The 26,281-nt window shown below is 35.0% G+C and overlaps 3 protein-coding genes across 13 annotated transcripts in view; 2 read left to right on the plus strand and 1 right to left on the minus strand.

Annotated features, from left to right (window-relative positions):
• The first annotated feature begins 80 nt into the window (after positions 1-80).
• On the plus strand, positions 81-7,513 carry LOC106158476 (uncharacterized). 5 transcript variants are annotated; one of them, XM_086996724.1, is made up of 6 exons: positions 81-206; positions 582-665; positions 3,347-3,476; positions 3,828-3,938; positions 5,839-5,931; positions 6,450-7,513. In XM_086996724.1, the coding sequence occupies exons 3-6, from the start codon at positions 3,347-3,349 to the stop codon at positions 6,752-6,754; spliced, it is 639 nt and encodes a 212-aa protein (XP_086852850.1). In that variant the 5' UTR covers positions 81-206; positions 582-665; the 3' UTR covers positions 6,755-7,513. The 5 variants fall into 5 exon arrangements, with proteins under 5 accessions (XP_086852850.1, XP_086852837.1, XP_086852852.1 ...); XM_086996711.1 differs by having other exon boundaries at positions 85-206; positions 582-671; XM_013534484.3 differs by lacking the exon at positions 81-206 and having other exon boundaries at positions 495-671.
• LOC106158475 (small ribosomal subunit protein mS29) lies at positions 7,146-15,670 on the minus strand. Its single transcript, XM_013534482.3, has 13 exons — positions 15,520-15,670; positions 14,312-14,454; positions 13,573-13,677; positions 12,706-12,814; positions 11,485-11,577; positions 11,150-11,280; positions 10,750-10,830; positions 9,939-10,018; positions 9,357-9,435; positions 8,873-8,932; positions 8,236-8,328; positions 7,907-8,021; positions 7,146-7,615 (listed from the first exon to the last, which is right to left on the minus strand). The coding sequence occupies exons 1-13, from the start codon at positions 15,578-15,580 to the stop codon at positions 7,530-7,532; spliced, it is 1,236 nt and encodes a 411-aa protein (XP_013389936.2). The 5' UTR covers positions 15,581-15,670; the 3' UTR covers positions 7,146-7,529.
• Positions 15,671-15,927: 257 nt separating this feature from the next.
• The window catches only part of LOC106158443 (uncharacterized), a 36,479-nt gene continuing 26,125 nt past the window's right edge, over positions 15,928-26,281 (plus strand). For 5 of the 7 annotated variants that reach the window (XM_087009260.1, XM_087009273.1, XM_013534414.2 and 2 more), the window contains exons 1-2: positions 15,928-16,057; positions 16,871-17,343. In XM_087009260.1, the coding sequence (XP_086865386.1) occupies positions 16,993-17,343 (351 nt within the window). In that variant the 5' untranslated portion in view covers positions 15,928-16,057; positions 16,871-16,992. Of the gene's footprint in view, positions 16,058-16,870; positions 17,344-19,268; positions 19,505-21,601; positions 21,755-26,281 lie in introns of those variants that run through there. The other 2 variants (XM_087009288.1, XM_087009317.1) reach the window with 2 other exon arrangements.

The raw sequence follows: 26,281 nt of genomic DNA on the forward strand, positions 1-26,281 counted from the left end.
AATAGAGGGAAATAAATGTTCGTATTCGTATTTCTTGTAGAATACTCAAATTCAGCAGAGAAACAGCTTTTCTTGCCCTTAATTGGCGTTGAATTCCCTGGATTGACCAAGGTCCGAAAATGCATGCAGGGCGCATGTACTGACTTGTACTCTGCCCACAGAGTGCGCTAGTTACAAAATTTTGGAAAGCGACACAGTGTGATTAGGTATATTTTAGAGGGCCCTGGAAAGTACCCTCAAAGTTTTTGTAACAGATTACAAGCGCACCCTTTACCTATAGGCTATACTCGAGTATACAAGTACTAGCTGGTATACATGTATAGTAGTGCAACGGTCTGATATTGTTTAGCACTGCAAAATATATATTGCGTAATGATCGAATTTACCATTTTGAGATACTTTTACATGTGTATTTTAGCACAAGAAGCAAAGTTTACTGACTGAAGTGTAGGCATTTTACTCTTTATTTCGCCCCTAGCTGATACCATACACATACAAGTGAAATTGAAAAGCGCGCCAAAACAGGTGACGCGCGGTACTGAATCTGAATAATGAAAGTCCCTTGTTCATATCCGCTGTAGAGTACCCGTATATGAGGAAGTAAACAAACGCAGAAGTAACGTTGAAGCCTTGTCGACAGATGATCACAAAATAAAGAAATCAAGGTGAAGGTATGTTTGGAAAATTTTGAATTTATTAAAAATTTGGATTTTACTCTGATCTTTAATTCCTTTTATTTTCATTTGTCCGCCCCTCGCATGGTCTCACATCCTCCCAATAGAGTCTTTTCCACGAAATCGTGAGCATGCGCAGTTCGCGCCATTTTGTGCGGGACTGTTTCTCAGGGGGAAAGAGTAGAAGGCACTGAGCAGAAGGGGCCTTCGGTACTTTTGTAGTATACCCCCCACCCTGTAACTTTCTGTAACTTTCACTTTTCAAACAGTTTTTTACATTTTATTGTTTATCTATGTCAAAGCTGTTGAAATAAAATGCTTTTGTAATTACCTGTGGACTTTTTATTAGTGTTAACAGGGGCGGATTCAGAGTTATTTCCTGACAGTCTTCCAAATTATCTTTGTTGATCCGTTCTTCATTTTTGACTGTCTTTCGACAGAAAAAATTAGATACCCGCCAATGTAAACTTGAAAATCTGACCGTCTTCTGGAAGACCCAGAAGACGCCCTAAGGCCACACTTTTTTTATTTTATGGATGACATCCTGCGCACGCACCGATTTTCGCCCGTTCTCCAAAAAAAAAAAAAAAAAAAAAAGCCCCCCCCCTCCAGCCCCCAACAAAGTCGGTTGTGGCAAATGTTGTTATTGAATTTGCCAGGAAATGAGCTTGTTGCGCATGTGTATTTTCGCTACATGGAAATGCATCCACTTTGCCGTCAAATTCATCTCTAGGATTACTTTCAAATAACACAACAACAAAAGTCATAAAGAGAACGGGCGCCATCGTTTTGGATTGGTATGCCATTGATATTTGGCATGGAGATATCACCTTTTTACAATTGTGCGAAAGGCTGGCGGCGGCCGAAAAATTTCTGTGACATTCTGTACAAAGCAGCACATTAATACCAGGTTTTCTGTAGCGAAAAAAGGGACGACAAGGGCGTCGAGGTATTTGGTGGGCTGAAGGTCGGACAGGCCACCTGACAGTTTGGCTGCTTCGTGTGAGTTGAAGTAGACAAAATGTCATCGTCCGAATTGACCTTTAATAGATTTGGCAGTATTAAGCATATCTTTGCATTATTTTTAAACATTTCTGTGAAGTGTTCAAAATGCTGTAATATTCTGAGAATACAAATAAAGACACACTGTTTGATTGATATTTGTTTTATTGATTGCTATACCAAATGAATTCATGAAATAACCTTAAATAGATTTGGTAATATGAAGTATATCTATTCATGACTTTTTTACATTTCTACGAAGTATTCACAATGCTTTAATATTTTTAGAGCATGGATAAAGACATATTGTTCGTTTGATACGTGTAACTGTGGTAAAATTTGTGTTTCCAGCTGTGTACTGACAGCATTCCTTTACTTAAGCAGTATTTTTTTTTTTTGGACGATTTTTTTTTTTCGCCCTCGCGCACCGATTTTGGGGTACCCAGAGGATGTCATCCATAAAAATAAAAAAGTGTGGCCTAAATCCGCCCCTGGTTAATCACGTTTAATCCAGCCCATTGAAATACAAAGTTAAAATCTTCAATTTACACCCGCAGTCAATAACTTGCCGCATTTTCGTTGGCTAACTCTAAGGTAATTTTATGTGAACAAGAAGCTCATAATAATTTCACAGAGGAAATCCAAGTATACAATGTATCAATCCTATGTTCACATAAAATAAGGTAGAGTTAGCCAACAAAAACGCAGCAAGTTATTGACTGCGGTTACATTGTAAATTTTCACATTGTATTTCAATGGGGTGGAATAAACGTGATTAAAACTAATAAAAAGACCACAGGTAATTACAAAAACATTTTATTTCAACAGCTTTGACATAGGTGCAAAAGACAATGTAAAAAATGTTTGAAAAATGAAGGTTTCAGGAAGTTACAGGGTGGGGGGTATACTTCAAAAGTACCGAATGTCCTATCTTTGCTGTCGATGAGGTAAGTTTTTAGTTCTTTCATTGAAAAGTCATCAGGTACTTCTGCTTAATTTCTATTCCAACTGCTCCCATGAATGTGTTTTCGAAAAAAATCAAGTGATAACATGTTACGAAACTTTGAAAATTCAGATTGAAATGAGCACTCCTCGATATGGCGTCCGTCGTGTACACTCCACACTTTCCCCCTGAAACTTCAAATCCCGCAAAATCTCGCGTTCCCACGGATAATTTAGCGGAAGACACGTGACCGTGGAAAAGACTCTATCTGCCTAGCTCGATCTTGCTCGGTCTTCATCAGTCTGATCAGGACCGGAGCTTTTTTCTAGAACTGTGTTAGTAACAACAGGCCAGGACAAATATAGTTGCCATAATGTGATGGCAAGAAAGGGAGGAACACAAAATCAAATTATATGCTTTTAAAAGCTATAGAAGGTAAACTGCTTCATGTTAAATCTGTTGCCATATCGGTGCATTTATACTGTAGGTACATGTATATGTTCAAATGCATTTTGTACTGAGGTCAGTCTACTTGTTCCAACCACACTTGCCTCAATTCCAAAGCCTACATTTCACGAGGTACATACTGTACGTACTTAAGGTAGCATGTACATACTGTACGTGCTACCTTAAGTAAATGCTTATGTACAAACTGTAAGAGTACACTGGTACAGAATATTCTTTTTGGAGACATCTTTATAATTTACATACAGTATATTTATTACAGATGTTACAGATCAGGATGAAGAAATGTATTGTCAACGTTGTTATCATAGCAGGACTTCTGACAGCTGTTGCTGAATCTCGTGCACCCATACATCTTGACCTTGCTGACTTTGAAAAAGTTGTGGTTGAAGGTACAGTATGTTTAGGGGAACTTTTACTCACAGTGACTGGCTGGAATCAGATGAATTCCATCCTTAAACATTGAAAGTAACATGGTACTTTCCACTTAAAATGAATTTGTTTACATACATGTATTTGTACAGCTCTATATCCTTGAAATAGTCATAAACCAATTGGCGTTTGTTTTAGTCGCTGTGCATAACAACAAAATTTGGTTTACTTGTAATACGTACAGAGATGCACGTGAAGAAAACTGATGAAACTGCAGTGATGTTTCATGATGCTTCATAAATGAAGTACTGGACTTTATATCATTGTAATTGTGAAAATGTATGTTTTGAGTCTTATCTCTTTTTTAATAGACCTTTTGTACAGTAAATCTGAAGTGAAAAATTCTGGATGCAAATGTGTCAATTACAACTGTGGATGCTGTGCTCACATGGAAGTGTCCAAAATTGAATTAAATGAGACTGGTAAGTATAAATAAAATGCTTTTTTTTTTTTTTTGTACCTTGGAGTTTTACCCCAACAAAAACAACTAAAGAAAGTGACCAACATATATTGGGAGCAAAGAGGCCTAGCTTGGATAAGATGATTAATGGACATTAGATTTTACGGTATAGCTTTTTACTGATTTTTCTTCAGTGGTGGGAGGGGTCCTGTTGAAAATGGCAAAGTAAGTCTTTTTAACTTATCCTATTTTTCTGTTTTTTGATATATATAAAGAAATGTAAAACAAATTTCACCTTGGGAGTTTTCCACCAAGTACTGCCTGGACAAGTTATCAAGTACCTCCTGGCTGGCAAAAGTAACAGCAACTTGCCAGTTCAGTAAATAGCAAACAACACATTACACTACAGACTCATTTAAGGATGTAGATAACAGGGGTAGCTATCTTCTAAACCGGCCAAGATATACCAACATGTTACATATCAATAGAAAGCTTATTTCAACAGCTCTTCATTTCATATCCTTATTTTATTATGTAATCGTTACGTAATGAGATATAATGCTTAATAGGTGTGCTCAACATGATCTTTACACCTTAAAAACTAGAAGTCCACTACAAATGGACATGTGTAGACAGCTTGACTCATGAGCCCTCATAGGGATCAACAAGAATGTGCCTCAAATTAGCGATATGTGTTAAATTAGCAGAGATATCAAAATAAACTTGGTTTCCAGTTCAACGAGACCCCCTAGCCTAACTAAAGCATGCCTAAGTTGAAAACGGAGCTGATGTTATGAAATCCCAGACACATACTTTCAGACAAACCTTAGATCTAACGAATGAATACCAGCTTTCATCAGTTGAAAGTTCTAATTAATTTTGACACTGGTCTATATCGTTCTCTTGAAGCCATAAACTGAAGCAGAGAAATCAGCCTTTTAGTGCTCCCCGGAGATTCCAACGTTATATAATCAGTGAGCTGCATTGGCAAGCTGAGAAATTTAGTTATTTATACTGGTTCAGCCCTCTACTCACTGCCTATGTAACTGTCACTATGTCTTTCATCCATTTTCAACATTAATATTGAACATTTTCAACCGGAGGCCTCCTCCATGCATTGACAGCAGCCACCATGTTAGTCGTGACGTCAGCATTCTTCACCACGTGACACCTAGGGGGAGTGCCTTTGCCCATATACGTCTCATCTATATGTCTGCTTTTTAAAGCTTTAATAGATCGTCAGAATTAAGTTCACTGATAAATTCAAAATGAAAAGTATTGTTTGGCAAGTGAAAGCGCAACGTTACTCACAGAATGTGATAGGCTTAGCAGCAATCTAGTACGGGAAATATACAGCTGCACAGTGGAGCTGCCAATCAAACACATATATGGACAAGTGTGACCTACTTTAAAACTCAGACACGCTACCACAGGGGTAAATCAGCAATTAGGCTAAAATTACGGGTTTATTTGTAAACTTCCATTATTTTAAGATAGGCTGATATATAGTTGATATTTCATCTATCTAATACTGACAAATTCAGAAAAACACCCAAATTTTGACAATTTACTGTTATCTACATCCTTAACATGCGGGCATAAAACACAGTCTTTTATAAAGCAAACATGCGCACCTTGTAACTACTAGAATGCAACAAAAACTTTCAAGAGGCAATGCTGATGTGCAAAATGGCAGAAATAAAATGACTTGGATTTGTGTAAAATGGATGCGTAAATAATCTAATTTGACCAAATAAACAACAAATGTGGATTCAGCATCCCACATTGTTCACTGCAACTTTCTAAAATCGTTCCCAAATTTAAGAATGAAAAGTTTTCGAGGGAACCCATGGAATGAGAGAGCCTATCTTCAAAGTCCCAAGGAAAGTATACAAAAATTAATTCATTTTTCTGATTTCCAGGGTGTGTGAATGTAAGCTATCTGCCCGACCAGTATGGTATTTCTCTAACATTCTCTTTAAATGGGCATGTGTACGTGAATGAAACCATTTCTGGTAAGTGTAGGCAAAATAGGAGTGTAATTTTATACCCTTTTAAAGTTTCAGGTCTGTCAACTGGATCAAGCTGTTTAAAAATGTTTGTAGATGAATAAATGTTAGTAGCTCACTACACTCAAGCATATGCACAACTAGTTGGCAATATTAATTAGGAAACAATGTTTTTTAACAAATGTTAACTGAATACAAATTTTTATAGATTTCTAAATATTGCTTGGTATTCATAGGGTTGTATTAAAGGCATGTTTCTGCATAAATGAATCACTAACTTGCAGAGCCGCTGATTGCCTTGATTCAGCATGATTCAGTCACATTTGCCTTTTTTCTTCTAAATGGCCTCTGAAAATGCAACTTTTGGAAGTCCTCAAGTGACATTCTGCAATTTTCCTACTCTCCTTTTTTCCACATCTATAATTACCTCCAAGTTAAAAACCGTGTGGAAACCCAATATGCACCCGCTGATTACTGTATTTGATAGCTTTGAACCTACTAACATTCATTTATTTTTTCTTCAGCCAAGAACCCACCACCCCTGTGCTTTGCCATACCACACTTGAAGGACTTTGCCAGTCTCTGCATAAAGTTCTACAATCTGAGTGTTTCTAGCTCCAAATTATCTGGCTGTGTCAAGATCCAGGCTCGTCTTTACCACGTAGACATTGAAGACATTCCACTGGGATGTTTTAAACTGGGTAAAGGAGTTAATGTGCTGTATGGAAGTGATCCATCCAGGTACTTGCAGATAGTGCACCAACAAACTTTCCCCAAGAAGACAATACGAGCCCAAAATGACTTGAAATTGATCAGGCTAGTTGTTTAAAGTTTAGACCATTTGAATTCAAGATCAGGACGTCATGAAAAATAAGTGTCTGTATGCAGATCAGAATTGTGGCAGACTCCTAATGGAGCATGTGTAACAAACAAAAGTTTTTTTTAAAATTCCAGCACGTTTCCAGTAAAGTGCAAAGGTTCTCAAGTGAATGAGCAACTTTTAAATGCATAGGGAAAGTGTCACGCCAAAATGAGACGGAAGTTTTCTGACTTGATGATCTGGAAAACTGGTTTGTAAAATATTTAGACATTAGCAAATCAGCAAAAAGTATGAAAAATGCAGTTAGTGCCAGTTTCCTGGAGTATAGGAGTTGAGAGTTCACCCCCCAATGCAGTTTGTAATCACATTTAACAAGACAAAACAGAAAAAAAGAACTTAATCCATTTCTTTATATTTTATTCATTCAGCAGGCTTATGTACATATTATTTTACAGTTTCCTCTTCACTTGAAATATCAAAATTGCTCCAAAAATTACTGACATGAGAACTGAAACACTTCTTATGTAACGACTTGTAATTTTTCAGTTAAATGACATCTTTTCATTAACTTGCGCAATGCCCATTTAGATAATAACCAGACAGACCTACAGGTCTAGTGCCCTGGAGAATACAAGATGATACAACTTTATACATTGACATTTTATTACAAGTAAGGATACTGACAAATATCTCTCTCTCTTATAAGATATGCACTTGTAATAGTATTCCAGACTTGATTTCAATAAAAGCATGGGTTTTCCTTCAGAAGTGGAAATTGTCAGTCTCACCAAGCAGAGCATGCTCTTTCTACAAAGTATGGATTTCTACCACTTAGAAATCTTATTTGCTGTATTCCTCTTTCTGTTTGACCTGAATTTAAATGATTTTCACAATAAGGGAGGATTTTACAAACAACTGACACAATAAATGTACTTGACTTACTAAATGGGCTGCTGTCACCAATGAGGGTTAAAATCCGAGTTCAGACAGCCACAATTTGCTCTAAGGGTACAGTTACTGTAATAACACTTAGCAAATTTCAGGTTCCATTGTCATTCCATTATAAAACTTTTTTCAGCACTTATCAACATTATATTGAGAGAATTGCAATGTCTGCCAAATGAAATTCTTTCAAAAAGATCTGGCAAATACTAAACCTACCCTTTTCTCCTTGCAGCCAACGGCGTTCCTTAAAATATTCTATACAACAGTGAAATTCCTCTTCAGAGTATAATTCTGTTTGAAATGGTATGAATGGATCCAATACTGCAAAACCCTGAGAAACAAAGAACTGGGTATATAGTTTATAAAAAAGCTACAATATTGTTAACAATTCTTTTTTTCAATACTGGTACTAGTACATGGCATTAATTTACGTTCTGACGAAAAAATCGAAAGACTTCTTACAAATCAATCATTTGAAACATCAATGGCTAATTGCTTTACGTAACATATTTATATTTTAATTGGAAAAAAAGACATTTTTTAACCTCTTTTCCCAATAGATATTTAGGTAAGTCTGATTCCCTCTTGTCTTCCTTGCTGGCATTTCTGTCCACCGTGAGTAGCACAGCACCACCAGCCTAAGTTATTGAAAAAAATATCACATGACAACAGCATTAACATCTAACTTAAAAACTGTTCATGATACTACAGTGGATTTACAATTCATTGTTATAGTACATAATTCATATTAAACACTCTATTCTTACTGAGAAAATTTTAGTTGAAGTCAATAAATATCCTGAAATAAATGATACCAGAGAAATTCAGAAATGGCACATTATGCTAATTTTGTAAATGACATTCTTTTTACAACAATTTTGTACTTAATCTTAAATAGAAAGACAATGTAACAAACACTATGGTGACAAACATATACTGTTTATGAACCAAAATTTTATAAAAAAACCAACATATATTAGAGCTGAAAGTGATCATGACAGTTTTAAAGTCTCTCTTAAAACTCATCTTGTAAGACTCTTTAATCTTTTAAACTACATTTGTATCATTTTAGTACTGTAATTTTAGAGAATTTTATATTATATACCTGTAAAGTGCACTGAAATGCATTATAATGCACTTTATATCAAATAAATGTCATTTACTAAATAACAAAGAACAAACCCAATCATTTTGCAATAACTTCATGAAATGTTGCACAAGCCCAATTTGGGAACTTGGTCTCTGGAAAAAAATTATTCAAAACTACACAAATTATATCATGTTTGATGTGCTGGGTACAGCAATTAACTTTACAATGGAGAAGGGACTGGCATTGGTTTGTGTGTGATATCAAGAAAGGGGCATGGATTAGTGTCGAAAGCAACATGCTTGAAAATAAAATGGAACTGTAAAATTTGCCAATGCCAGATTTAGCACTTTTCTACCTGGTGATGCATTGATATGAAAAGTTAATGTATTTAAATGCAACTACTTATAATTAATAAGAATAACTTGGTACATCTAATCAGGTGGTTCTTCAAGAGAAAAAATAAACTTCATAAATAAACCCATTTTAAAACTAATAATATAATTTTCTATCCCATTAATATTTGATCATCACATGTCAAGCAATAGGATAATCCAATATGGACTTTTGCAAACTCACAAACTCTCCTGGTGCAACTTTTACAGTAGTATCTTGAAATAAGGAATTCACACCATCCACAACCACCAGAACCTTTAACCTGAAATCAAAAGGAAGATATATGTTTGCTCTTTGTCTAATAACCATAGTGCTTCTACATGATCCAACATCTTGATAATATATTTCAATACATTTTTTCCATTGGTTGTTCTCATACCTTGACATAGGCTCATAGCAGGAATGGCTTAACTGACACTGTAGAAAAAAACGAACTTTTGGGAAAGAATGGTTTGAATGCTGCCAATTGCCTTTGTATAGCTAATGTTATCCCGGACCGAACTTGCCCAGTTATTGTGGACTCCCATGAGTTACTGTTAATTTTTGTTGTTGTTGTTGCTGTTGTTGTTGTTGATCCATTCCCATTCTGAGCTGCGCATAAACAGGAAGTAAAAACATCATAACCAGACTGCTTGCCACCCATGTCAGGAATCTGGTATTCTCAGGTTTGCCCTGCTTTGGCCTTTGCCTTTGTAGAAAATTTAATGCTGAAGTCAAAATGTACACGACGGCTGAAATAATAGGTAAATAATTGGTCGTACTTACCCTAAATCTGCTGCTTGCTTTTTCACTTCTCTGATAATCATGCCAACTATATCTGGGATGTGCTTCTCTCTATCTAACCCCTACAGTGAGAAAAAAAGGAAATAGATGGAACACCTTTATTTTAACGGATTTGAATATGCTCCAAAATGGTTATAAACATTCTCCTTATATCTGAAAAACAATGTTCTCATTAAAATTTTCTCAAATATTGAAACAGGCACAAATAACATTTCTAGCTAAAATATTTGTACAATCAACTGCCTCCTTTTCTAGTCTGAGGTATTCTTGGTTGTAAAATAATTTTTGTCGCTAATTTGGGTTATTACTACCTATATATATACACATATGTAACTTAACTTCTGGTTTTTACAACATAAGCTTTATACACTTTTTTAACCTGCACCAAGGAGGTTATGTTTTCACCCCTGTTTGTCTGTCTTTCTTTCTGTCTGTTTGTTTGTCATCAACATAACTCCAAAAGTTATGGACAGATTTTGATGAAATTTTCCGGGTAGATCAGAAATGGGTTAACTTAGAAGTGATTAGTTTTTGGTGGTGATCCAAATCAATAATCAATCAATAATCAAAAATCAATCATCGTCATAACTCAAAAGTTATGGACCAATTTTGATGAAATTTTCAGGAACTGTCAGAAGTGGGCCAAGAAAAAAATGATTAGTTTTTGGTGGTGATCAATAATCAAAAATTGCTGCCTTGGCGGAGGTCTGCGCTCTCAGAGTGCTTTTCTAGTTTCTAATACTGTAGTGTTGACTTGGGTAAAATGTAATCAAATTTGTTATTGTTCACAAACCATTTCTATCAGATCTGTGATAGGAGTTCCTTCTAAAGATGAATCCTTTTTTGTCCAAACACATTTCTTTGTCGTTTTCAACTGCAAAAAGAGTCACAAAATTAAATAATTTTCCAAAGAACATTTTATAATGTCTTGAAAATTGTTATTGCAACTTCAATATCAAATATATATAAAAAGCATGTTTTTCTGCTACGAATAATAAAATATTAAAAGATGTGCAAGTTGATCATAGATGTATTTAGTATTACTTAATTCTTCATCCTTTCTTAAAGCAGTTGGATAGAAACTTATGTATAACATTAAAATGGTGTAAATATCACTTCTGTTGAATTGCTATAATAATTACATAAATACAATGTATGATTACAGCTGTCCACACTGTCAATAATTACTTCACCTTTTCTAAATGATGTTGATTCAATTTCCTGAATGAATTCATCCACTTCAATGACTCAACCAATGTGTCATGACGGTCTTCCTTATAAGTTGATTCTTGGTAAGTTGCAGGAAACTGATAAATGTGTTTAGCTGAAATTAAAAAAAAAAGGTGAGAGGCTAGCTCAACATTACCTATTGAGTACGTGGTTCATGCAATAAAACTGATACTGTCACATTATATAGCAAAATAGGGTGTCATCGCTTCAGCAAAAATAGGATTCAAAAAGACATTCTTGCACTGAGTTTATCAAAACATCTTCAATCATTTCTTGATCAATATAGCTAGTTACTTACGCCATGGTACATGAATAATCATGAAGTCTTCCTCTAGGGCATAATGTGCAACATGAGCCAGGGTTGTACTTTTGCCTGTTCCTTGGGGACCATCTTGTACATGTTAAGTGATAAATGCCAAAATTTTTGAACGCAGAAAAGTGATTACAAATGATAGGAAGGAAACCCAAAGAAGTGGAGAGAAGCAAACAAAATAAATAAACAATCAAAGGCAAAGAAGCACCACAGAATCTGACTAGACTTGTGGAAAGGAAAATGACAACTGTGGGTTGTACAAGCTGTATCAAAAGCATAAGAAAGTAAAACAAATAAATAAAATAATCACTGCGTATAATTTAATGAGTGGCAAACCAATTTAAAATCTTAAATACTCATTAAATTACCTATAGATTTGGAATGCATTTAATAGTATCAGTAACATTTCCGACTACAGTCATTCTGATAAAGCGAACTAAAGTAAAAATTCCACAGGGAGCAGCTAGGAGCAGTCATAAAAACAAAGGCTTTTTAATCCTTAAAGCCTTACTAAATTTTAATTCTAAGCTATGAAAGAACACTGTTGAATTGAAGGGAATTTCAAATTACTTACCTGGAAAAAGCAAGAAAGTAATTTGAAATTGCCTTTGTGATTCAGTTCAAATTCTAATAAAATGTGATATTTCATTACAAACTGCAATTATTATTTATTTGTACTATGGAACTAACATACAACATGTTTGTATTGTGTCCTACTTTGAAGTGTTTTTCTTTAATTTAATTTTTTTTTAATTGCTGTTGGAAAAGATAACTTACAGATCACCTCTTAATTTGTCATTTGATCAGACCCATGAAAGTTCAAAGTCACACCATGAAATACCAATTTGTGAAAAATGAAATAATCACAAAAAAAGAAAGAAAAAACTGGTGTCTGTCCACAAACAAATAAATATAGCTATTAAAAAATGTACTTTTGGCTTTAAATATATAAAAAATAAATAACAAGTCAATTCTTACAATTCTCTTGAACTGGAAACAATCCAACATATAACACCAAGTCATAATTTGATATTGACAAATTTAGGAATATACCTGTATCAATATGTGCCTGAGTAATAGTGGTGTGCAAAGCTTTGGCTCAAGTTCCAATAATTTTCTAGCAATACCAACAGATGCAGTGATTGCTTTAGGCACATGCAAACTGTGTCCGAAAGCAAAAAATACTTCCGTAAATGTAAAGGATACATATTACATATTTGATAACAGGATCTTTATAATTTGCACTTTTCATCAAGTCAATTATCTCTAGGGCTGGTTTTCTCACCATTATGCTGGTTTCATTAAAGGTGTCAAACTGAAAAATAAAAGGACTAAAAATACTGAACTGAAAACATAAGTCAACATGATACCTGATGAGAAGCCCTATAAACACAAGCAGTGAAAAACTTATGCTAAGTTCAGTATCAGTAAAGCTCACACAAAAAGTCCACCATACAACAGGGGAACTGATATCCTCTCTCTTTCTCTGACAACTTGCAGACAGAGTTGTATTTAGGAAGCTAAATTTTGTAAAAAATCCTGACTAGGAACACAAGAATTTTAAAAGTTCAGCAAGCCAGGTGCAGTGATGCTGGATTGCACTGTGATGCACCATGATAAACCTGTCTACCCCTGTGCTCCAAGGTTGACACTGGGCAGCAGTGTGGTACTGTTGACAATTTACCTTTTTATGATTTATGTAGACAACAATATACTAAAACTGAGAAACACTGCCACCTCTGGTAAAGACTAAATAGTGTAAAAGACCACTGACTGTGATGAAATCAAGCTAAGATTTTTAATTCTTAAAGTATATTGTTGATCCCTGAAAAAACACAAATATCCATATCTGATAAAATTATTCATTTTAACAGATACCAAATTTTTATAACTAGAAGGTGTATTACCAAGAGTTGCACTTTAGCCATTACCTTATTTATTTTAATTTAATATGACCTACAGTCAGTGACATTTAAAGTGACCACAATTGAAAAAATAAACAATATTTTACGGCTACACACACACACACACACACACACACACACACACACACACACACACACAATTCCTTACCAATTGCAATAACTTAGGGTTAAGCCAACCTCTTGTAAATACTTTTTTTGCTATTGGTTCTGGAACAGTATAAAACTGCCCTATTTGGTCTTTTGTTTGATGTGCCTGAAGAAAAAATAATAAAAATTGTGCCTTTATATAACTTCACAATGTATCTGTTATTAAAAACATTTTATCACCTGTTTATTTAATGATGCCATGAGTTGTGTCTTTCTCTTATGTCTTTCTCTAATGTCAACATAACTCTTTGGTGCTCTATCAGCATAAAATAACATTTATGTTTTGCCTGAGCATATAATTTACCTTTGCAGAATTAATGTCTAATTACTCAACTGAAAAGTTATTTACAACGCTACCAAGTCCAACCAGATATTCACAACCAGATGATCCACAGATTAAATATAGCTGACCCATTTGAAAGCTTGATGTGTAATCCCCTAACAGACACTAAATAGATTCCCTGTGAGGATTACACAGCAAGCTTTCAAGCGGGTCGGCCATCCTTGATCTGCTGATCTGTTAATCCCCAGACCAACTCTGGTTGTGGATACAGCCCAAGGCACATCCAGTACTATGCTGATGGGACAGTAACAATTTGTCAACTATAAAATAAACAAAGAAATAAAACATCAAATTCTTTAGTGAACGTAAATTGATACACACTACCTCTTCTCTATGATTATTATTCATGTGCACAAATCCTTGTATATACATTAACTCATATACATTTAAAACTCACTGGGCTTGACACAGTTGTCCTGCAAACTCTAGGCCTACGTGGTTTGACGTCCTGTTCTGTTCTAACATTATCATTACCATTCACAATACTGGTGCAGCATCGGTAATGGTTCAAGCATACTTTTTTATGAGGAAAAGTATAACCTAGAAATAAAAAGATTAAAACATTTTATGACACTTAACTGACTTTGTTCATGCACTTGAACAGATTGTAAAGCTTAGTGCTGCAAAGGATTATTCTCTTAAACCCATGCTATCAAATGCACCATTACTGTCCATGTGATATGCCCAAATAAATTATAAAGAGACTGGGCTTAAGATGACCTTTTGACAATGAACAGACTGTTCAGAAAAAAAAAATTGTGTTATTAAGTGATTTAAAAAATATACATATTTACGGGATCATTTTGGACAACATTGTTAAATTTTTAAGATAAAGTATTGATAAATCTAAAATCCTTTGCAGCACTAAGCTTTACAATCTATTTCTTAAAATTTATACAAGGTTATATTATTAAACTAACTTAGATAATATTTTTGATAATTTGGAACAGCAACCAATTAAGAACTATCTGGCCTCATATTATAACTTAAATTTTGGTACATGGCATTGACAGTTTCTCCAGAAATGGATAGGAAAATATGGGATTTAAGAAATTTATGCGCTTACATCTCTATTGATGGGAAAACTGGCTGGCTGTACAGTAATGTGCAAGTTGCGGAGATGAGAGGTAAGATTAAAATTTGAAAGCTCCCCGAGTCATGACGGGTTTGGTAACCAGCCCTCATTACACACTTTTTGAAGCCTTTTTTCATGCACTAGCAGAGCCAGTATATATCAGAATTGTCAATAAGTGTGCTAGCACATGAATTTCGTACTAAAGATTTAAATGACTGGCCTGTTGTTTACTAACTTTAAAACTAAATCAAATCCAAGTGCAAGGGCGGGTCCAGCAATGATTCATGAGTAGGAGAAATTTGCTTTTCGCCAGAGGAAAATTCATTATGGCGGGTAAATCCCGTACAAAATACCTTTATTAATTAATCTACGCTGACCAAGTGCAGGATCACCTTGGCAATATCATGCAGTGCAATCAAAAAATGTCATGGTATCATATTATTTGACAAAAAGTTTGTTCAGTGCTTAATAAATAAAAAAAACCTATCAAATACATTTTAACAAACAGTAACTGACTTGTTAATGCTTACCTATTACTCGAAAAATATTATTTTGGCCCACAATCATGTTTTTCAACATGGAGGCTGCCATTTTACTGTTGCATGGTGGGAGTTTTCATCTTACTTTGAATTAATCTGTAATTTTAAACACGTTATTATTGGTGACGCATTTTTATAGAAAAATAATAAGAATGTGTTTCTTAAATCCAAAATACGCTTACTTAACAACAGAATTTAAATTGACATTTTAAAATGAGACACGTAAGGACTTTTAAATTTACACATCATTTTGTTAATATTAGATTTTTTAAAACTATTGTGCATTTTTTTGCCCAAATACCTTATCTAAAATATATAAATACACTCTAGTTATGAATTTTACTCTTTTATGCATATTATTTTCTCTAAATTTTATGATCAAATATATGTATTCCTTTCTTGCTTCAAACCACACAGCGCCATTTTGATACACAGAGGAGAGCTCCTGTGTTCTAATGGGAAGTTGTTTATTGACCAATATTACTGTGTCTACCCATTAAGATCTTTCAGAACGACTTGCAGTTGAAAGGTGAGTGAATGGGGCGCTGTATGATCATCGTTTTTCTGAGTAGCTTTTTGTTGGATCTTTCCTGAATGTTTACCTGTCCACCTACACTGTGAATGTTGTCTCTCCGAGTTGATACTTAAACTACTTACTCAGTAATTTTGCCAACGTTTGATGTGCTAACATTGATATTAATAACATAATTAAATCTGGTCAGATAGCAGTAATTCAAATTTTTCATGTAGTTACCGTACCTCAAACCTTATTAATCAATCTGATGTTCATGATGTAGGTAAGCATTTTCCATAGCACAGTTATTTGATATATATTTGTTTAGATATTTACAAACATACGTTTATTACTGCTTTGTGACTGTTTGATTTAGCTTAAAGCAGCAAGAATTTTCCTCGAATGTATATCGTACAGCAACAGAGCTTGTAGAGTTAAGCCAATCACAAATATGCATCAACTTTCCCCCCCACAAGATAAGAGCTTCCAGACAATTGAATGAGGTTGAAATGAATGAATATATTTTGTAAACAGTTACATGTTGCATGATACACACAGCATTATCAAGTTCAATTGTTGTAAAATGCCTTATACCACCTCTTTGTGAATTTTAGCTTACTTGCTGTGCGCTGTGTGTATGTATGCGCAGTTGGACAATGATATAATTATGGCCTTGTAAACGTGTCTAAATATATAAATGAATATTTTAACAGAGTTGGGTCTGTGAGGTGGCCCTTTTGTTCAAACACATAATATCCCAGTTTTTTTTTTTTTTTTTTCTTTCATTTTAGTAATTTTGATTTACATAGTCAGATTTATATTTCACAGTTGTAGATTGCCAAGCTACTTCTACAAATCCAACAAGCACATTTGATCTGAGTGATACCTGTGCAGCACTGAAGCAAGGCACAGGGCCAATGACCCCGTGATCCCTGAATCTGTTCCTTGACATGGAACAAAATGAAGAGGATGGACAACCCAGGCCCACTGTGGGCCAGGGTCCTTGTGAAGCAGAGGAGGAAGAGGAGAAGAAACCCAGCACCAGTGACTCTGAATCTGGGAGTGAGATAGATGAGACTCATGAGCGCCATTTCTCCATCAGCAATTTTGATCAAGGGCAGCTGAAATTGAAGATATCTACAAAGCTTGTGAAAAAGTCACCAAGGGAAACCCCTACCACAGAGGATGGAGGTGAAGATATGATGAAGTTTGCTGGGAAGACAGCTGGACAGGAGTTACCTTGTAATGAAGAGAAGGCAGGACATTCTGAAGTCCTGTTGGATACTGAAGATCAGAAAAAGGTGAGTTGTTTTTCCTTTCTCTCTGTTGCTCTTTTATGTTTTTTTATATTGGTTAAAAAGGAAAATGTTGAAATTTTAACTCAATTTAGTGCTTTTATAGGATTTTGAGTTTAGAAGTTTAATTGAACCAGTATATATTTCTTGTAATTGTAAATATTAAAGTAATATTGCCTTGCTTTTATTACTTTCATGCATAATGATCAGTTTCTTTTTAATTGGAATGTGATGAAGGTGGCACATTTTATGCAGGCTGCCTTAAAAAAAATTGATATGAGATAAGGGCATACAATCATCATATGATGTTTTGTTGGCATGCACAGTTAAACTACTTCATTCCCTGTGTGTGTAATTTTTAATTGTCAACTTTCTTGACTGAGAAATTGTATTGGATGGACCATATCGTTTGATTGAAACATTTGAATATACTGCCAGATTACCATACATCACACACAATCAGGTAGATTAATAAAGATGGAATGAGGTATGCTATTTGTCATAATCTCATCTTCTCTACAATGGAACAGCTCTGCATTACAGGTCAGGCAGCTAATTGGACCTGTCATCTGGAGATTGAAATAATACCAAGGCCTTGCAATATCAGTATTAATCTCAGGCCCTCAGGACAAATTATGCTTTATCCTAGATAATTGGAGTAGTGGAATACACAAGTGGCATTGCTGGCAGATAATTGGAAAAACAGTAAACCTGCTTGTGGGTTGTGTTGTGTTTTTCTTGATTCAACTGACTAGAAATGTAAACATCTCTTTTAACCTTGATATATATATATATATATATATATATATATATATATATATATATATATATATATATATATAATTTGTAACGGTGTACAGGAAGAAAATGCAGTTAAGCAGGATAAAATATGGCACTTCAGCTAGATACATACTCATGATTAACAGAGCCCTAATTATAGTGTTTAATTACACCAGAGTAATTATCGTAATAGTTATTGCTTTTATTGAGAGTGAGAGGCTTTCAGGGGTTGACTGTCATGCTGTTAACAGCAGCTTAGTGAATATCAAGCTGCTGCATTAGGATGTCAAAACTCAGGTGCAAGATATTACTACATCCAGTCAAGTAGCATTTAAGGAGAAGTCAATTAATATGATTAGCAAGCTCTGATAGCTTTTTTATATTTGTCACTATGATTCATCACTGGTGCGCATTACAGCCAATGAACAAAGCAAGAAAGCCAAACCAATACAGACCAAATTAATTAACACTTTATAGGCTCCAGACTGTAGGACTATTAAATTTGATGCAATATGGGACTGAGGGATGTTATGGATCTGGGTCACAGGCACTGAACACAGTAATTGCATGTTAAAGTAAGACCAGAAAGGTTGAGGTCATCATTAACATAAAAGCCTTGCATCTTATTGTTAATCAAGTGACCACCAACATGTTTGGAGGCAAAAACAAATGCTAAGAATAGAGGGATAATATTTTGCTAGTATTTTGATATTTTTTGTCCATGTGAAACATATGGTTCTCTTTATTTGAAAAGCCATATAGCTATTTTACCAACAACCCATTCATGACTGGGTGTTGGATACATAATTTTATGTGTTTTGACCTTTACACATTTTCTTAAAATATATATGAGCAAACTAGTTGAGGAATTTATACTGTAATAGATAATGAGTCTTGAATAATTTTATTGCATGTTGTCTGTCAGCCATGGGGCATGACAGATGTTTGCTGTGAAAGAAATTCTACCTGCCTTGTATGCCATTATGAATAGAATAAAACACAGTTGCTTTTAGAAATGATACAGGGATTAAGTTAGGTTCTTCCATTATGGTAGTCACTCCATGAATTAATTCAGATTAGACTAGGGCCTCTCACTTTGTCAGTTTATTTAAATAGTTTTAACACAAAGGTGATAGTCTGTATCAATTAAGGCACTACAATAGGTAAGACTCTGCAACTGCACTTGTCAAGTAAAAAGCCTCAGATTTCATGACTGGGTGGTGAAGGGAGATTAATTGCCATTTAGGGCATACCAGCTGCTGCCTGCTATATGTGTGCTAGACATTGTGCATTTCTTTGTGGCAAAAAATGCATTGATACAATTACAGGGGTCAATTCTTTAATACCAGGGAACAAAGAAGTCCATAGTCAGAAATGCTTCCTAGAGGTATGTAAAATACATAGAGAGTTTGTTTAAAATGTCATTTTAAAAAGACGCAATACGTCTGTCGTGTTATTTCATTTAAAACTAATGGTTTCTAATTTATAAATAAAAGTCAACAAGAAGCAGACCGTGTAAAGGTTATAGACAATGAGGTTAATAGACAATGAGGGGCAGGTGTCTCATTTGAACCAGATAATAAGGTAGTTGTACAACTCCTTCCACTCCCTAACCCACTGGTCAGAAATCTTGGTTCCTGTCCATGGTTTTGACACTTAAAAAATCTACTACATCTCCATTGACATGTCTCTACATGGGTTTTACTTGATTTCAATAGCCAAATAGTTATCTGAAGAGATAAGATATGGGAGCATTCTGTGTATTAAGCAGGTGAAATAGTCATGTCATGAAATACTTCAGTGGCTGATCATATATTAAGCTGTTAGGGTGAGGAGATAAACCTAAGCTAATATTCAGATAACCTTTTTGCCATAACTGTCTAATTGTGGTCAGCTCCCTTTTCCTCCCAATTCCTTTTATTATCTACAGCCCAAGAACATTTAGCTTAACCTACTGAAAAACCCACAGCAGATTGCTTGGTGTATATTTGATATCCCAGTAGCATTCAAAACAAGAACTGAAAAGGGATGTCTTACATAGCAAACAGTTTTGAAAATTGCCAGAGGGCTACCGCCTGTAGTTTCAAGGTATGGTTCCCAGTCTCTGTGTGTTGCTGTGGAGGTTGTGACCTACTGAAAATGAGTCAGTTTGTAACATGACATATATGTGGGTCATAAAGTTACAGTTTGTCAGTTATGGAATGTTCTGGATTTGAGAATATAACATTTTTTTGTTATGAAGTGCCAATATCTATATGGTTCTCAAAATTAAATGTGTTAGATTGCTGCCTTGTTCCTGCTGAACAGGACTTGGCTTTCCTGGAAATGGTGGTAATGATGAACATAATATGTTGGGATAAGTGAAACAATCCAAATAGTATCTGAGATGAAGTAAGGAGTAATTGTTTCTGACAGGGGATTTAACATCCTCAAACATACATGTATCATCCTGTAGCTGCTTGGTCAATAAGAAGTTGGAACAAGTGTATTCTTATTGCTCTTCCCTGAAAATAGATCCACACCAGAAATAACATGGTATCTATTGACTTTCGCTCATTGGTTTATCTAAGCCAGAGGGATTATTAAGTTGGGTGCTGTGACTCGTTACAAAAAGATTCTCACAAAGTGTCCATTCAGAGATCATGTTACATCATGAGATGTACTCTGAATGGCTTGATTCTAACAATATGAATGAAATAGATTGTTTTGCCCGTCGTGTCAAATAGATTTCCATGGTAAACATTGGAGTGATGTAAAATCCAAGTACTTACTATATATTTGATATCCATGTTTTAATGTTATGTGCTTCACTGGGAAAATTGAATTGATTAGATCTAGATAGGTTTACTCTTTTGACATAGCCAGCAGAGGGAATAGAAAGCATGCTTGTATCCAGATAAAAGAAGTCAGTTCTCAGAATTCATTGATTCTTGGCGGTTTTTGTTCATGTGCTGTAAATTTTGAATATATTTTTTTCAGTAGTAAAGCATATGTTTTAGCGTCACCTCCCTCCTGGTATTGGTATAGAAGGACTGTGCCAAAACAGAAGCAAGTCACATTAATATCTGTGAGCATTATATCACACCTGTTTTGACAGTTATGTCATGTTGATAAAATACTGCATCACCAATCATGAGAGAATTATGTACCTTTATAGACAGTTGGAATTTTCTCTCACTCATACACAAAAAATGAGTTTAAGACCCTACTAATTGTGTTTTACTACTTACTGAATCTGAAAGCTCACCCAGATGAACAACACCAGAATTATATGTTAAAGCCTCTTTTGGATTACACAATGTGCAGGTCATGATTATCATATTACATGGCACTGCTGTCTAAGCAAGTGTATTGGAGTTAAATAAGAACGGAACACATTTTTATTTAATGGCTGGCTCAAAGGTCTATTCTTCTTTTCATGCTTTGCAAACAGCATTCACCTTTGGTGAACTCTGCCCTGGTTTTCTAAGGGTCATTTTCTGCGTGCCTTACATAATATTTAATGTAAAGCTAGTGTTGCATTATACACAGTTCTTGGGGATATCAACTGGAGTGTGCAGTTTAGTGGTATAAGATTGAGAGAGAACAGATGATATCTTAACCCCCAGTAAGCGTTTTGTCCCTTGTGTAACCAGAGGTAAGTTTAACTCACTGAGTTTTTATATCAAATTCTAAAATGCTAGTGTGACCTTTCACTTAAGATATGGTATTTCCTCTTCTAGAATGCCAATATGTTTCCTGCATCATTTTGAGGTGATTTATTTCTGTTTGTTTACCAAAAAGTTGCAATTAGCTGCCTTACAACTAAAATAGTTCCCCCCTACCCACCCCAGCAAAAAGGAAACCCAACCTTTGAACTGTGCCTCCTATATACTTTCCAGATTCTCTGGTAATTGCTTCATCATAGGCTATGATTGTTAGGTTGTGTAAAGGAATATGTAAAATTGATGGGTGGTGGTATATGGTTAGTGCCAAAAACAGGTGTATAACGATGTGGAGAGGTCAGCCATCTTGACAGTTCCAGGCTGCTGCTTACAGGTAGGAAGAAAGGTTAATGCCTGGCTGTCTGGGGGACAGCAGCTTTGTAGTGGTTGTCTTTTCTTATCCTTTTTGCCTTCATTGTTTAGGGGAGGAGAAGAGACAACTTGTTAACCCCCCAGTTATGATTTTTTAAAGGCCCCATGTTGTACATATCTGCTTTATAAGCTGATAGCATGTATCAGGTTTTTTAGGCAGATCAAGGTTCACAACAAACAATAGTGTAACAATATACCTTAATGCAGGAGTGAACATGCAGATGCTGGTACTTTAGCTGTATTTGCCATACAATGTGACACCATTATACTGGAATTCTATGCATAACTATGCAGACATTTATATTACGCACAGATTTATTGCATTTCATTTGTCGCAAGGTTGTTTGTTTTATATCATTTGAGGATCTGCTGGAATGTAAAAGCATTTATAATCTACTGGTTGAGTGAAGTATTTGTTTTTTCAATTTAAATAAAAAAGACCAGACATTTGAAATTTGATGAATTAAATTCATCTCACGTCTTATTCTCCCTTCTTCATTGCAATAAATATTGATTGTTGACCTGTTCATGTCATTTTAACAAACAGCAGCATTAATAATAATCTGCCCTTCGCTTTTTTATTTACTGACATCTTTTAAATAGCTGTCATTTTCAAACGATCTGTTGGTGTGGGTTACCTGTGCTCACCTTTATTGCTATAGTAGGCCAGGTAACAGGTAGAATAGCCCCATGTGGAGGCTTTGAAAGATGGAGTGTCAGTAGGTGACTGCAGAGATGACAAATGGTCCGTCATTGTGAATTCAAGTCACATGCAGAACAATGCCAAATACACCTTACAAGTCAGTTGATAGTCAAGACAATTCTGTGGGAAAGTAAACATGTTTGTGCATTTGGATGTATCCTGTGTTACTGCAATCATCCAGGGTCCTCCTGTTGTTTGTCGAGCAATATATCTATTCCCTTGCTACTATTAGTCATACCACTTTGACCAAATAATCCATTTGTTATCTTTTTTTTCCTTTTCTTTTGTTACCTGTAACTAGAGTTTTAAGCCCGACCTGTGACCACAAATGATCCATTTGCTATTCTTGACCTTCTAATGATTTTGTTTGCTGCATGTTATGTATAGCAGTATAGATGACAGGCACAGAATTTTCTGCACTTCAACTATTGTTAGGTATGGTAGGCAGTACATTGTACATCTTATTTAAATTGAACTAAAAGACTTAAGAGATTGCAGGGGAAACTGTAAACGTTGTACTTTTATCTTCAAATTCCTCATAGTTGCAAATGTGTGTTCTACCATATTTTTTAAGTGGATTATGTATGGTACCAGTGGAGGAGGGGGAGATTCATAAGATAAGTGAATTTGGTTGTAGCAAAGGCATTATATTGCATAAGAAGGTGTTAATGGTGAAGTTAAGTAATTCCACATTACTGTACTTTTACTTGTCAAGAAGAGTGGAAAAAAGAACAGCATTCCATATCTGTTTATCTGAAATTTGAAGCAAAAGGTGCACTTAGTAGATAACTAGCTCTACAGTGGCCTGTGTTATCTGGGGGTCAGGCAGGAGATTGTCCATGTAAACCTCCTCTGTGCTTGCATGGTTCATCTAGGATCAGATACATTGGTCATCTGGTACACTCTTGATGGTTTGTTATGGCTGGGCTGGTGACTCCCCAGTGGAGAGACCACAGGCTGTACTGGTATTATATAGCCACTTGAGTAATAGGGGATAGGGTGTTAGTTAAATGGGGAATGCTATCTTCTTATTGTGGGTTAGTCATGGGTTCTTTGAGGTCAGAAGTAAAATTCACCTCAAATTGTGGTTTGTCCATCCTTGACTATTAGTGTTGTCTATCTTTACTGTGAAATGTTAAGTAAAAGTCAAGATACTTAGTACAAGGCTGTAAATAGGCAATAGTAAACAAAATAACATAAGTATCTATAATGTCTAGAATTATTTGATTTATGCCAGAAGTGGATATGACATAGACAAGCACTGTTGACCCATAATACTAAATAATAATATGAAGTCAGAGTGACAGGTGTTCTTTTTTTTTACCTAGCTTTGAGCATGGTTGTTACATGTATCAGCCACACAATAAAATATTTATGATATATGGATGGATGTGCATCATTAAGCATCATAATTCCAAGCAAACACATTGCCCTAACATGTATTTCTGGAAAAGAATTGGCTCACTTCCAACCCACACCCAGTGTTGTAGCATAGTAACTGCACATACATTTATAAGAATAATGCTGGGTCTTGATTCTGCCTTGGTGTAAACAACTCACTTAATGCCTAGAGAAAGCATTTGTGATCAATACTGCAGAGAACTGCTGCAGCCAGCATTCCAGATAGTATCTTTGAATAGCCTAGATTTGCAGCAGATTAGCAAGGATGTCCATGCGTAATGATTATATTGATTGATGAAAAATAAAAAAAGGGGGCAAGAAAGGTCAGAAACCCTCATCAAATTGTTCTCAACTAATAGCAGATATTAAATACCCTTGGGCAATCCACCATTCACTCACTGGTTTTCATTTTATGCTGGCAAAATAGCTTTTATGATGTAGGTATAGTGTACCTGTAGCATGTAAAAATGTTGGTCCTAAGAAAACATGTATTGTTTATTCAAATTGAGTTTATTAAATGTACATAACCAATCTTTTTCCAAAATGATGATTGTTGACCTTTGAAATAGCCATGATAAAAGAAGAAGCAGAGTTACTTTGGAAGTTAATATTTTTAGCAAGTGAAGCAGATGTTGCAAATTACCATACAGGTGAAGGCAAAGGCCTGGATCAAATGATGAGCTCATATCTAACAACGAGGCTAGTTTGGTCATATTATCTTGTCACTTGTGTATTGATTTCACAGGAGTCTGTTAACGCAGTGTACATAAAATGTGGTATACATTCTGATGTAGCAAAGTGACTGTGTATCCCCTCCCCCATATAAAAAAAGGAAGGAAAAGAAACTTTAGAATTGAGATTTATTTGTGGTGAGATTTTGTCCAATAAAGCAAGCTCTAAGGGATGAAGTGTTCTCTTCTTGTGTCCCTGTATTAAAGAAGTGTGGTTTGTTTCTGTTCTTGCCTTCAGGGTTGAACTTGAAGGATGTATGCCCTGAAATGGATCATTATATCACTTTATTTAATTTTTTCCTTTTATTTTCTTATTTATGTATCAATTTGCATTTTACACACTTGAATTAAAACCATGTAATAAGTTGAAATTTTTCTTGTTGTTATGCCCATCAGATATTGGTTCATGTGCATTACATGGAATCTACATTTGCCTTATATTCTACTTAGTGTTGTATACGATTCAAATAAAGTTGACATGCTAAGGGATAAACCAAATTAATTTCTCCGTTAAAGAGTCTAAATATGCAACTTCCTCAAATTTTTGGTTGTAAATTGACTTATTAATCTGTCCCATTTTTATGCAGCACAGAAAGTAATAAAAAATATCCATTCAAATATCATTTTTCAGGTAGTAGGGAACGATATCTTTCAGTATTTCTCTTACTTAAACATATGAAACAATATAATGGCATTTGGTCAGTTTTTGTGGCATAATATTGACTTCAAATGTATCTTTTTTGATATATATTAAAATTACGATGTGTGACCTCAGTAAAATCACCGCTCTTAATTTGAAGAAAAATAATACCCAAGAACATTATATGACGGTATAATAGCATAACAAGTTTGATTTTAGGTTTTTTTTTTATATTGATATATACTGATATTAGTTAACAGGGTATATATCCTTGAGGGACTGTTTGCCCTGTACTTGGCTCCATCCAAGATGTCAAATTACCTTGAACTGTTAAAACCATGTGAACAACAGGTACATTGCTGCATCCTGTTAAGCTATCATAGCATTATCCAACCAGTTTGAAATTTAATAGCTTTGACATTTGAAAACACTAGGCTTGTGTAGGCCATGCAGCTTAATTGCTACTATTTCTGTGACTTCTATTTCTCAGCTAGCTGGAGATTGATACAATTTCTTCAGTAAACACGGGCATGTGCAATTGATTTGCGTTTCAAAGTATACTAGTGAAGAAAATGTGATCACCGGGAGCTTTTTCAATTGTTGAATTAGGATA

This window comes from Lingula anatina, chromosome 1 (assembly GCF_051362555.1).
Source record: "Lingula anatina isolate TDL-2025a chromosome 1, LinAna3.0, whole genome shotgun sequence".
In the NCBI taxonomy this organism is placed as follows: domain Eukaryota; kingdom Metazoa; phylum Brachiopoda; class Lingulata; order Lingulida; family Lingulidae; genus Lingula; species Lingula anatina.

Bases quoted from the DNA above. Each gene is read 5' to 3' on its own strand.
- LOC106158476 (XM_086996724.1), top strand. From the start codon at position 3,347: ATGTTACAGATCAGGATGAAGAAATGTATTGTCAACGTTGTTATCATA. The intron at 3,477-3,827 runs GTACAGTATGTT...CTTTTTTAATAG, and splicing joins TGAAAAAGTTGTGGTTGAAG to ACCTTTTGTACAGTAAATCT. The intron at 3,939-5,838 runs GTAAGTATAAAT...TCTGATTTCCAG, and splicing joins AATTGAATTAAATGAGACTG to GGTGTGTGAATGTAAGCTAT.
- LOC106158475 (XM_013534482.3), bottom strand. From the start codon at position 15,580: ATGGCAGCCTCCATGTTGAAAAACATGATTGTGGGCCAAAATAATATT. The intron at 11,281-11,484 runs GTAAGTAACTAG...TTTTAATTTCAG, and splicing joins GATTATTCATGTACCATGGC to CTAAACACATTTATCAGTTT. The intron at 10,831-11,149 runs GTGAAGTAATTA...CTCTTTTTGCAG, and splicing joins ATCAACATCATTTAGAAAAG to TTGAAAACGACAAAGAAATG.